Source organism: Amblyomma americanum, chromosome 6 (genome assembly GCF_052857255.1).
Source record: "Amblyomma americanum isolate KBUSLIRL-KWMA chromosome 6, ASM5285725v1, whole genome shotgun sequence".
NCBI classification, from domain to species: Eukaryota; Metazoa; Arthropoda; class Arachnida; order Ixodida; family Ixodidae; genus Amblyomma; species Amblyomma americanum.
The window spans coordinates 20477302-20490081 of record NC_135502.1 but is presented as its reverse complement, the minus strand read 5'-3'; the positions used below and the strand labels follow the sequence as shown (position 1 = coordinate 20490081).

Genomic DNA, 12780 nt, shown 5'->3' with positions numbered 1-12780 from the left:
GTAGCGAAGTCCACGGGTTGAGTTTTGTTGCCCTCCAACTGCCGTAATGACACACGTGTTGTTTTTTTTAATTTTTTTAATACATTTACAGTCAGTAAAAAAAAGTTTACGGGACGAAAGTTTTTGTTTGGAAGTTGTTTCTTTCTGCGTTCAGCCATTACCCAGCCAGGTGGTATCTATTCCAGCGGATAGCGCATGCATGTTCTATCTTTCTTCCAGGGTTTTCAGTGTACCGGACAGCCTGGCGGAGCGGAATTATATATTTTTCTCCGTGGACCCGCATTCCCGAAACTTTTTCTTGGTGGATTTTTCTCGGGAAGAAAAAAAATATTTCGCATAAATCCTGTTTGGAACCGTCAGCGTTCTGAACATAAACAAAGTGGTACTGAAATTCTACGGTATTCGGTATTCTATAAGTTGCAGCCTTTGTAGTGCAGCCAGAATGAGGAAATAAGAAGAAGGGCCGGAAAGGGGGGGGGGGCGGGGGGGGGGGGGATAACGGCGGTTCTGTGCCACGAAAACGATATATTGCAAGTTAAGCTGTTTTCGAATCTTCCTAGAAAGCAAATTTTGCAAGAAGAAAAAAAATTTCCTGCTAAGCGAGCTCGACGGTTGCCTCGACTTTCCGGATTCGCACCAAATTACCTCAGCTCGGTTTGCTGGAGAAGTTGAATTCTCTGGATTACTCGTGTTTTGTTTTGGATAAGCATCGCTTACTTTCAGTCTTCTTCCCTGCCTTACCATTTAACTTACTCTTTACTTTCATATTTTATTTTTGTTATTTGTTTGTACCTCACAGGTGCCGAAGAGCATTGGGTGAAGGGGCATATCAAAAAGGAATATGCAGAAATAATAAAATATAATAACCGCACAACGAACGCGGTACAAGGCAAATACACGAAAGGAACACGAAGTTGATACAAAATGGAGTAAAGATAACATATTGGTCACAGTTACCTCAATTCTCAACAGGGGAAAAAAATTAACTTGTTTCATTTGAACGACTCGTTTCGTTCCCGATCCACTCGCGCTTTCCGCAGAGTTAAATAGGTGTGGTTGGTTCACCGCCTTCGCTTTTGAATCATTAAAGAAAACCTTATCACTGTGTTAACGCAAAGCACAGGAAAAAGGAATGGGGAGAGGGGGAGGGAGAGGGGGTCGTAATAAAATGGGATTTTGACTTTCCTCGGAATTAAATTCTTTAACAGCCGATAATGTGAAAATCTTCCCTGCATAATCTATAACTCTGAAGAAGACAAGCGCACGAAACGAAGGTACTTCGTTTCTTTTTTCTTTTTCCCGAAAAAAGGGAGAGAGGGGGCTTGTATATGGCTAAAAACAAAATAAAGAAGTGTATCGTCCGTGGCTTTTCACGTGCTGACTGTCCCGCCATAATTCATTGCTCAATTCGAAAAGCGGGTGTCTTCTTACCTATCGTCGCGGCACTGCACGTAGACTATTGTCCAACTCCTCCTGTGGGAAAAGTTCTGTCGCTTTAGCGCGTGTAAATTTGTTTGTAAATCAAGAAATGAATTTCTAGCAGGCTAGCTTAAGAAAAAGAAAAGTTACATGCTGTCTACAGAAAGACAAAAATAGAGGTGTCATAAGTATCTGTCGTGATCAGCGCAGCAACTCAGCTGAGTGTGCAAGTCGGCCTCTGTAACGCGAGCCAACGGAGGCATTTTAGTTGTACCATAAAGCGTGAAACTGCAAACTCTGCGTGGATGACACGTGAAACGACGCGCCTGTCATGGAAAAAATAATGTAGTCGAGAAGAGTGTAGAGTGTTCAGGTCCATAACTTCGTTAGCAAATCTACTATTCCATTCCAATAATTTATGAAACGTTGCTTGCTAACTTGCACTCTGTGTTTTCTCCCCTGCTGCCAGGTCGCTAGGCCTAATTTATTTTTATTTATTTTTCATTGGGCCGCCCACCTAACTGATGTCATGTCGCTGCAGTGTTTGTGCGTGTCTACAACCAAGGCCTGAACGCTTCTGCGAAACAATGCCGCGAGAGTCATACTCGACTCGTCCGACAGTCCTGTTCCGCGAAAATTCGCTCTAATACATGCCTTCCATTCTGGCATGAATCAATATCTACGCCAAAGCCAAAAAGCAGACGTACGTGTTTCCACGCGTTACTGAGCACGCGCTGCAAACGACCCTTTCTAACTCTCTTTCTGCAGTATATTGAAATTTCTCGCTGTCGACAAAGTAAGCACATGCGGATGGCGGCGCTGGTTAATTTTAATGATATCAAGTGACTCGCTCTAGGGAAGCAAAAGCAGTACTTTCTTCTGCAGAAGTTTGATGAATGCCACTTAATATCGCCCGAATGACGTCCAGGCAACGCCGACTGTGCCAGTAGCGACGCACGGGCCTGCATAAACAGCCCCTGTCAACACGCTCATCCGTCTTTATAACGAGGCTGATTGCGTGACGTGCTTACCAGGCTGGCATTTGCGGCCGCGTCGTTCCCTGCTGTTGGGTTGCGCTTGACGGAGAAAATCGCAAGTATCGCGAAGGCTGTAATTAAGTCCGTTCGGAAGCTCGGATTCGCCTCGCCTTTTCCGCTAGCTGGATCAGGCGGCTTACGAGCCAAATTAAGTCCCGAAGCCTGTTCTCCTGTCCCACACGCGCCTAGCGTGGGAACGTAGCCAGAGTGTGCGTGACGCCTCGCGCGTCATCTGGTGTTGCTTGTTAATCCTTGTGCATGACTGCGGCAGCAACGGGCTGTGCAGAACGGCGATCGCCAAGCGCATGTAATCACGTGTGCTCTGCTTTCGTTGTTGGGTACTAAGTTAAAAATAATAATAATAATAATTGGTTTTGGGGGAAAGGAAATGGCGCAGTATCTGTCTCATATATCGTTGGACACCTGAAACGCGCCGTAAGGGAAGGAATATGGGAGGGAGTGAAACAAGAAAGGAAGAAACGGGTGCCGTAGTGGAGGGCTCCGGAGTAATTTCGACCGCCTAGGGATCATTAACGTTCACTGACATCGCACAGCACACGGGCGCCTTAGCGTTTTTCCTCCATAAAAACGCAGCCGCCGCGGTCGGGTTCGAACCCGGGAACTCCGGATCAGTAGTCAAAAATCCGGATCAGCAGTCCGGATCAGTAGTTAAAAGTGCAGGAAACCTTGAAAGGGACAGGTGTGGCTTTAACGACTGCGTTGAGGAATTAAACTCTTCATGAAGTCCTTGAAATTCTAAGCGCAAATGCTTACCCGTGTGCGCTATTTCAGCAACGCAAGCAAATATAAGGCGCGAACGTAGTCTTAGTGTTCTCTAATAACCTGTTTTTACACATCCTCTTTCGTCCTCTGAGCCCGTAAGCCTCTGGACCGGTCGAACTTCAGTGCTGTGCGAATTTTTTTTTTTTTGCTACATCTCGTAGGTTAAATAACCTTCCGTAAATTGACCCGCATCGTGGGAATCTGTGAGAACACGCGTGTCAGGACTACTTCAGCAAGGGCCACGCTCCTCGAACAAGTGATACAGTGAGGTTGCACACGTTCTTTCCTTTGACTGGACCAGTGCGCTGCGCGAAAGCGTGGAAACTTATGAACCAAATAGCCTGCGCCCTTGTGACTGACGGGTCTTTATTAACAGGCAACGCATGGTACGTCTTCGTATAAGCGCCTGCCTTGCGATTTGCTCCAAAGCCGGGGAAGGGTAGCGTTCCGCGTGGCACCGTTTCTGGCGCAGAACAAAGAAAACGACACGCGTGCCCAAAACAATTTCCTAACTACAGCGACGCCACTGATCGTATGAGAGATTTCTATCGCTAAGAAAGCGTTGACAGTTGCCTAAAAAATGTTCTCTTTCAAAGCATAAGTAGTCAGTGACCCTACAACGGTGCATTTACGTTTCAAGCCCTCCTGCACGAGGCATCTTGTCGCCGAGTTCGCGCTGATCAAAGCGGTGGTATTTATCTCCAGAAGGACGCGAATGTACGGCTCAAGCTTGATTTCTGCCTCAGCGTGGTACACGTAGCAAAGCCAGTCTGATACAACGCTGGTACGCCAACCGGGCAGACTGGAAACGCATTCGAAAGAGCGTAGCCAAGTTGCCGTGGGCGCGGCAGCGCGACTGTATGGCAACGATTGTCAGAGCTGCGCAATACACGGTAGGCCCGGGCCCCTCTGTGGACACGAGCCCGAAACGCGAGAGCGAGTCGGGGGCGCCCCGCCACTGGGACCAATAACGGCAGCATAACGGGCGGAAATGTACCGCGCGCGTACGGAATCGTTTACTCGCCTCGGAGGAAACGCGAGCCAAGAAGACGCAGTGTACTTACTGCCTGCCACGCAGGAGCCGATATGGTTCGCTTTTTTTTCCGCCAGCCTCACTGTTGTGCGAGGAAGCGGTTCTGTGTTTTTTGTGCGTGCGTGCGTGCGTTCATTCATGCGTGTATTTGCAAGCATGTGTGTGCGTGTACTTGTGTCTTTTCTGCGGACCTACTTTCATTATTAGGCAGCGTAGTTATCGCATTGTGTCGAAAGCTTTGTACTATACGTAGTTCACCAGAATTACGTAGAGTACGTACATTACGTACATTAAGGAGCCTATCGGCTAGCACAGACTAAATGAAGGTGAAAGAGAGGCATTCCTATTGAAAATAACAAATATGAAACTGATGGATGAAGGATGCTAGGAATAATGATGAAATCATGAAGCAAATCGCACGAATTAGTGGGTTTACGAAAAATTTACATGCTTGGCGCTCTGGCGCGGAAGTGAAAAAAAAATAATATGCATAAAAAGACGATTGGAAAAATTAAGTGAGATATATACTGGCCGCAAAAAACCTGGGAACAGAAGCGTTACATCTGCAGGCGGAACTTAACTTGCACAAATTAAATAGTAGTCCAAGATAATCATATGACTACTGGTCAAACGTGCCCATTAAGGCCCGTTCTTCATAATAATCTTTGTTATGCATTCTTTCATTTGTTTTTGCTATTTGTCAATCTTGCCTTTGAGACTTAGCTGTACTCTCAGCACTGTATCTCGCAGGTTGCAGCGACCTCCGGTAGAGAGGTGATAAAATGAATCACGAAAAAAATCGGTACAAATACCGTCGCAAGTAGGCAAAGCAAAAAAACACTGTTTACAATGGTACGATTGAGGCACTCCAAGTTCATCCAGCGCGCAAACAAATATAGAAAAGGAACGTAGTAAAGACAGTAGACGAGGAGGAAAATATTTCCGAACTGCTGCGCATCAAAAGACAAGGGACGGTGAATGAGATGGACGCACAGAGCTGGACACACAGTTGATTCACTTCAACTCAGAAACATGAACCAACAAGCATAAGTTTCTAAGTTACTGCGGAAAATATTGTTACGTGGCGGCCAGCCGAAGAAAGAGACACTATGATCGATGGCAATGAGATGATTTAGTGGCTGCCGACCTAGCGCGAGCGCTCCTACCCGCACCACTGCACAGTTCGCCGTCTTCTTCGTCACAATATGTAGGTGGTGCTCTGCGCTACCACGGGAAAGCTGCGCACCGGCTTCGAGTACAGTACAGTCTTTGGTAAAAGTGTGCAGCACAAGGGGTCTGCTTCTGAGCCCTGCAGCGCAGCTCCTCTTGCAAACTCAGGGGCCCTAATCTCACGAAGGCGGGAGGAACTCAAGTTCTCGAGCCTCCCGAGATTAAGATTGTCAAATATGCTTAAGAGCCCCTGTACACAGCGTGGAAGCAAATCCCTTGGGCTGTATATTTTTGACAAAGACTGTACATTTTCCGTTGTGGATATTTAGTCGCAAGTGCCTGAAAGCAAGCACCTATGCAACCTGGCGTACCAAAGCGGCGTGCACTCCAGAACGATCCACAACTACGAGCTGCGGCTACTGTCCTTTTGATTGTGTACACATCTGAGACTTCTCGCGACATCGCATTGTTGTGGCGGCTGGCGACGCCGTCCGCGGTCGGCTTGGCGGCGGCGTAAATCATGCATATTCGTTATCTGCCACGCGTGTGACGAGGAGGCAGCGCCTCGCGAGCATGCAGCAATTACGCCGAATGAGCGGCTGTCTCAGGACCTGCGTCACACCCAGGGGTCTGTGCCCTATTGCGCGTCGCGACCTGTTGATCCCTGGTTTAGTGAGGCGAGGGAACTTTTCCATCGTGCGGAGAAGCTCAGCCTCACCGATGATCATGCGCACCATCACGCGATGGCTACCGCTGTTAATATTCCGCGCTCCACACACGCACACGCACGCACGCATTCGTCCTGGTAATGCTCCGGTGCCTTCCGGTGACGAGGATTATGAATGACGTTATGAAAGGGTTATTAACGTTGAACTTGTCTGACCTTCTGTGAGAGGGACGCCCGCGCCCGGGGCTGAATTTCTTATAAGCGCAGGTGTTGCGCACTCGATTGGCTCGAGGTAGTAACTGTGTCGGCGACAAATGAATGACAGGAAACGAAAGGCGTTGCTATATTTGGTGTTCGAAGGGGAGCGCAACGCAGGAGGAGAAGTTCAAGGTCGCTTCTTGTTATTGCCTCGTATTTCGTTCTTTCTCTTCTACTTATAACAGGCGATCAAAACAGTGCTAGTAACAATGGTTCGCTTTTATCTACCCGTAAAATTGAGCCGGCGAACAAAAAAAAAAGTAGAAAAGGTCCATTCTTTCATTCTTCCGGAACCAAGGCCGGAATGGCGGAAAATTTACGCGTTCTTATAAGCGCCCCGAGCTCCTCGACTCGTCTGGTGAATGCCCATCGTGTAGACGTAGACGCACGGCTGAATAGAGGGCCGAAGCCAGCTCGCATATGTAAACACGAGCAAGGGTGAGGCGTAGCTCGAAATTCTCGTCAACGCTTTTGTGTTTGTCGGAAAATGGTGCGGCGAATCACAGTAAAAAGGAGTTAGAAGCCAGCCACGTGAAGTTAAAAAGGTACCACGCGGGAGCGCAGCGTATAATAAGACTGGCGCGTGACAGCCGCGGCGTTGTCTTATAAACTTTGTTTAGGATTACGTACTGAATTCAACTGATCAGTGACCTAGTTGTTGTTTATGATACGCCCCGACCAGACGGGCTTCCATGATTTCGTAAACAGCGCGTAGAATACATTCGGCAGAGTGAACCTTCTCGTTTGAAGAGCGCAGCAACAGTTGCAGTGCTTACGTTTCAGAGTGCTGGCTACTAGATCCTTTTCTTTTAGTTTCTTCACGTTTATTGGGATTGAACGTTTCCAAGATGTCTTGAAGCGTTTGCCCCAGAAAGGGTGACTTTTATATTGTCACAAGTAGGCTGCGGAACCAAAAAGGCTAGGCACAGGCCGCAAGCAGTGAAGCAGTGTCTCAGCTGCAAGAGCACGCGCGTCTCTCACTTCTTTGTTCTCAAGGCGCCGCCCGGGCACACCTGGCGGCAATATTCTTGCTCAGCGGCGGTTGAGATCCGCGCCGGGCAGCTGACACTAGGAAAGCCGTTATGTCAGGTTCGGCTTTGCTAGTGACAGAAATGCTCTCTTTCTGTCTGCTCGGTTCAGCATCAGCGATGCTCGCGAAAGAAGCAACAAAAATAGAATGTGGCGGCGAACGATGGCCGAAACTGTAGCCGAACTGAGAAGCGCGGTCGATAGGGGAACGCGGGCGGAAAACACGTCGTGTGTGTAAGCGCTCCCCGAGTGACCTGTCAAACGCTGCCATGGCTCTGGGGGATGTCGTCACGAGTGGTTCTCTCACCGATGTGTCTGTATACAGTGTTTGTTTTCACATTCACGGGTCCGTTGCGAGAGGAAAAGGCGGGCTAACTCAGACGTCACCTCTGCGCTTCTCTTCTTGTTCTTGTTCGGGCGCCGCCGTTGTCAGTGCATCCTTCTTTCACACGCCTCCTCCGACGACGCAAAGCTCTCGCCGATTTTCTGCCAGCTCGGGCGATTCGGCCTATATGTCTTGCGTACGTGCAGCAGCCGCAAAGGGCGCAGCTGGACATGGAAGAAGCAGTTCTTACGTCCATCTCGTGGTGCGAGCGCACGGCGGTATTTGCGCTTTGCTTCTCAGCACCTGTGCAGTTGGAGGACCAGACGCACAACGCCCATCAGTTTTCGTGGTTTTCCTGCTTGTTCGCGCATGCGCCATTTGCTTCTGTATGCTCGGATATACACGAGCTTGTGAACTTGCTGTGCGCTGATAGTTCTGCTAAATATCACCATGTAGTCCTTTAATATATCTTTGTCGTGATTTCGGTCACTTTATTTTCGGTGACAGGTGAGTTCATTCAGAAGAAAAAGAGTCGCTAAAAAGCAGGCGTATGATGTGTTACAGAGCTTTTTATAAAGAAGAATAAATAAATGGCGCTAGGCGTTTAGTTGGAGTTATAGTGTATAGTTTAGAACGCATCATCTAGCTGTGCGCAATCGGTGTCATATATCGAAAAGCGGTTATAACAGGTGGAGATGAAAGACGGTGTGCGGGCTCGTCTACGACGAAAGGAATCCTGATTCCTCTGGCGCAGTGTGCTCATTTTGCTGTGTCTGTAACATTTGCCCCGAGCCACAAACTTGACAGATGTGATCCAGGTGCTGTTTCGTCCCTGTCTTTACGGTAGTTAAGCGCTCATCTCTCTTGTGCGATGTGTGCGCGTGAGAGCTTGTGAATTCAAGTGTGCTGGCTTTGGAGGAGAACGGCCTCCACGTCTATGCTCCAGCTTATCTACAGCCTCATCTTTTGCCACATGGCAAGTCCTCGAAAAATTAAGAAACTGAGCTGGCCACCGTGGTTTTGTTTTTAATTGCTCATATGGGATATTGTAAACTAGGTTGCTGAATAATCCAACTCAGGCGTACTTTAACGCAATGTCTTGGGTGAGGTTCTATTTCCCTCGACCCTTGCGTACTCCCCGTGTACGCGCTGCACTCCCTTTGAAAGAGGGCAAACCAAATAGGGCAGACAAAAACAAGTAAGCAAAATCAGCGAGCGGTGAAGGTACTTGAAAATTATCGGCGTGTCAAAGCGACAAGCCAGCTCAGCTGATTTAGTATTAAGCTAGCCTTGGCAGGTAATGGGATATTTGATGTCATCTAAGATAGCACGCCTGTCCCCTTCCCCGTCGCCCACGCGCAGGCCACCTGAACCGGAGCAACTGCAACGACCTGTGGGTGCACCACAAGGTGCGCACGTCGGGCACCTACCAGATCGACGTGGACGGCGAGGGTCCCCTGAGGCCCATCTGGGTCGACTGCGAGATGGGAGACGGCCGCGAGCTGTTCCAGGTGCTCACCATCGTGCACCACAACCTGGAGGAGACGCTGCAGGTGCGCGGCAAGGAGCCGCCCGGCTCCTACTCGCGCAACGTCACCTACGGAGACGCCAGCGAGCGCCACCTGACGCGCCTCATCGACAGCATGTTCTCCTGCCAGCAGTTCGTCCGCTGGGACTGCAAGGGCGCCATGTTCGGATTCTGGTACCCGCCCGGGCTCGACAGCTGGTGCGTACACCCCCGTGCACGTGCGCGCCGCAGCTGATCGCTAGGTAGGCAGACGCCTGAGAGGATCGCTTCGCAGCGATCGAGTGAGCGAGCATTCGCGTCACTGTCGTTGTCGTTCTCATGTGAAGAGTGAAGGAAGGGATAGGGGTTCGATGGTTAAGCGCCGAATAAGGAGTCCGGTGGCCTGCCTCCTGTAATGACGTTGAGGTTTGTTGATGACCGTTAAGGGGTTCGTTTCAAACTATTAATGGCCCCGTTTTAGTACACAGGTCTGCAGCTCGGAGCGAGGTTTCACACAGATTCCGTAGCGTTGGCCTTCCTACGCAACCGCCGTCGACTGATGTCCATCCGTGACTATGTCGCTCCTCACAGAAGCCATTACAGTCGCGGCTGTCGTGTGGATCCAGGCTGACCTCCTCGGGTCGTGATGCTGTCGCTCGCGTAAAGGCAATAGTGGCGACGCTGTGCAGGTGGGTGGGCCGCAACTGGCAGGACCAGTTCTACTGGGGCGGCGCAGAGACGGACAGCCGCAGCTGCGGCTGCCACCCGTACTGCCTGCGCACCCGGCGCAACTCGACGTGCAACTGCGACGCCAACATCAAGCAGGTGTGGCTGGAAGACGCCGGCCTGCTGCTGGACGCCCGGCGGCTGCCCGTGCTGCAGCTGCGCTTCGGCGACACCGGCGAGGCCAACGAGGCCGGCAAGCACACGCTCGGGCCGCTCGTCTGCCGCGCCAAGGGACACGTGGGTGAGTGAGGAGTAGCGGATTGATCGATTGATTGCTTGGTTTATTTGATTGATTGATTGACTGACTGACTGATTGATTGATTGATTGATTGAGTGATTGATTGATTGATTGATCGATCGATCGATTGATTGATTGATCTATCGATGAATCGATTTATTTATTTATTTATTTATTTATTTATTTATTTATTTATTTATTTTCACGACATGACGCGGAAACCGGTGGAGAGCGGGCAAAAAGCGCTAAGAAAGCGTACGCACAGAAACATCCACAAATGCTTAAGTGATATGCAAATACTTATAACGTATTCACATTTTATGCTAACTTTTTTTACAGCGTTAATATCCCGATATAAATGTTCAGTAGAAGCTTGCATGGGGTAAATAAGAACTGTACGCTGAGGCCGGCGCGGTGGTTGAGTGGTTATGGCGCTCGGCTGCCGGCCCGAAAGACGCGAGTTCGATCCCGGCCGCGGCGGTCGAATTTAGATGGAAGCAAAATTCTAGAGGCCCGTGTGCTATGCGATGTCAGTGCACGTAAAAGAACCCCAGGTGGTCGAAATTTCCGAAGCCCTTCACTACGGCGTCCCTCATAGCCTGAGTAGCTTTGGGACGTTAAACCCCCATAAACCAAACCAAACCAAACCAGAACTGTACGCTGAAGCTTCCGTCCTTCTGCAACGGAAATGTAGACAGATGCGATCTGTAGATAATCGACTGTACAAACTTACTCTCTCCTAATCTGTCATTCTGATTATTAAATCTCGAGAGTAGATAAGAGCATGAACCCAGACCCCATCCTGGTTGCTTTCTTATTAAAAATTATATCATAACTTGCGTACTAGCTATTGCCGGGCTGAATACAAAACTTGGTTTAAACTATAGCTCTGAAACTTGCTTTGAGCATTGCTTCTGGACCTTTTTGTAAACTCTGTCCGCCCCGCCTATGCTGGTTCCAGTTTCATACTGGCGGGTACTCTTTCTGCAGAGCACGAGAAGCTATCCTTTAAGCGAGCTAAACAGCTCTTCCTTAGTTTTTGTTTTTGTATACTGATAGGGTGTTTCCCTTTCATTCATTTTTCTTAATTTGACTACCTTTTCTTTCCGGTTAAATACTAGCTTGGAAATTGCGTCACTGAGAGTTGCTTTTGGCGCTTTTGGGTGTCCACTTAGAGCCTTATCCTTGTCTCCTGGTATCAGCAAGACAAACTATAGTTATTATGTGTTCATTCACGGACTGAACTGTTCATACTTACACCTAGCGGCCTCTTACAACCCTAACTTCGCTTTTATAACAGAAAGTTTGTGTGTTTTATTAATGTTTGTGTGTTTTCTTAACAGAATGTTTGTGTGTTATATTAACGCTGGTTATCTCGGACTCCTTCATAAAGATAGGAGGGAGCGGCCTTGGCTCGGAGCTGTATTGCGGAACGTCCGTGACGCCGTGGTATCTTATTTTCTCTCTGCGCGTCGCGCTCTGGCGAGGACAAAAATCGGACCTCCCGCTGGGGCCGGAAATTGAGCCCGTGACGTCGAGTCGGAGGCCTAACTCCGCGAGTGTTGTTTCGGCAAGGTAAAACCGCTTCCTGGTCTTCCTATACGCCGCCTCACTAAAACCATGCAGTGCTCCGCCATCGGGGGCCGAATTCAGACAGCATTTCGCATGCGACAGCAAGCCGTGATTGGCTGATGCCGGTAAGCTGGCCAATCGTGATCGTGAGCGGTACGACAGCCAAGAAGAGCCTAATCAGAAACCGGTTTAAGTTACAACAGGCTTTGTGAATCTGGCGTCGGATTCGCAGACAGTATACCTTGCACAACGCGGCACGGTTTAGTGAGACAGTGCGTGGAATGCGTTCAGACACGGGGCGGGGATAACATCTCCAGCTGTACTGCTCTCATAGCTAAGAGCGTTTCTCTTGTGCTGTCAGCGGGTGCAAACGTGACGGATACGCGTGGCCATCACACAAGTATATATATAAAAGGCAACACTTCCTGAGTGCTTCGTCAAGGTACATGGCTACAGCGCTGGAACTACTGGCGCCTGCTCCTTTATATATGTTTTCTATAGCGGCTTTCTCGGCGTCCGGAACTGGAAATGCGCACCCCCGCTGGTTCAACATCTGAGTCTGTCGCAAACCCGCCCTCCCATCTTATACGGGGACGGCACAAAAGCGCTGTGAACCCGTGCACATTTTCTTTTTTGCTCGCGCGCCGCATCCCGAACGTTGCGTTCAGACCATCGATCTTTGTGCGGCACAAAAGAGGCGTCCTATCCATCGCCGTTTTTGCTACAGAGACCTCTACATCGTGTTTGCCGCCGGGGTCTGCGGATATGAATTCCACGAATCTCGCCCGCTCGCCCTGTTGGGTATCGCTCGACACGCTCCGAGGGTGTGCTGGATCGGCGCTAGCGCCCTCTTGCGCCTGCCGAGCGCCGAACGGCTAACAGAGCGAAGCTCTTCGCGCGTGCTCGAGAGGGTGTATGCGTGGGCTTGTATGCCCAGATCGCGTCATTAATAAGCACGCCCCGAGAGGCACGTAGCAGCATGCAAGAAATGGCCCTCGTTGGGCTCCTGCTCGTGT

The 12780-nt window shown here is 49.6% G+C and overlaps 1 protein-coding gene across 1 annotated transcript in view; it reads left to right on the top strand.

The window, feature by feature from the left end:
- The window catches only part of LOC144136429 (uncharacterized), a 123249-nt gene that overhangs the window by 30283 nt on the left and 80186 nt on the right, over positions 1-12780 (top strand). The window contains exons 3-4 of the mRNA XM_077668732.1: positions 9084-9447; positions 9918-10195. Of these exons, the coding sequence (XP_077524858.1) occupies positions 9084-9447; positions 9918-10195 (642 nt within the window). The remainder of the gene's footprint in view (positions 1-9083; positions 9448-9917; positions 10196-12780) is intronic.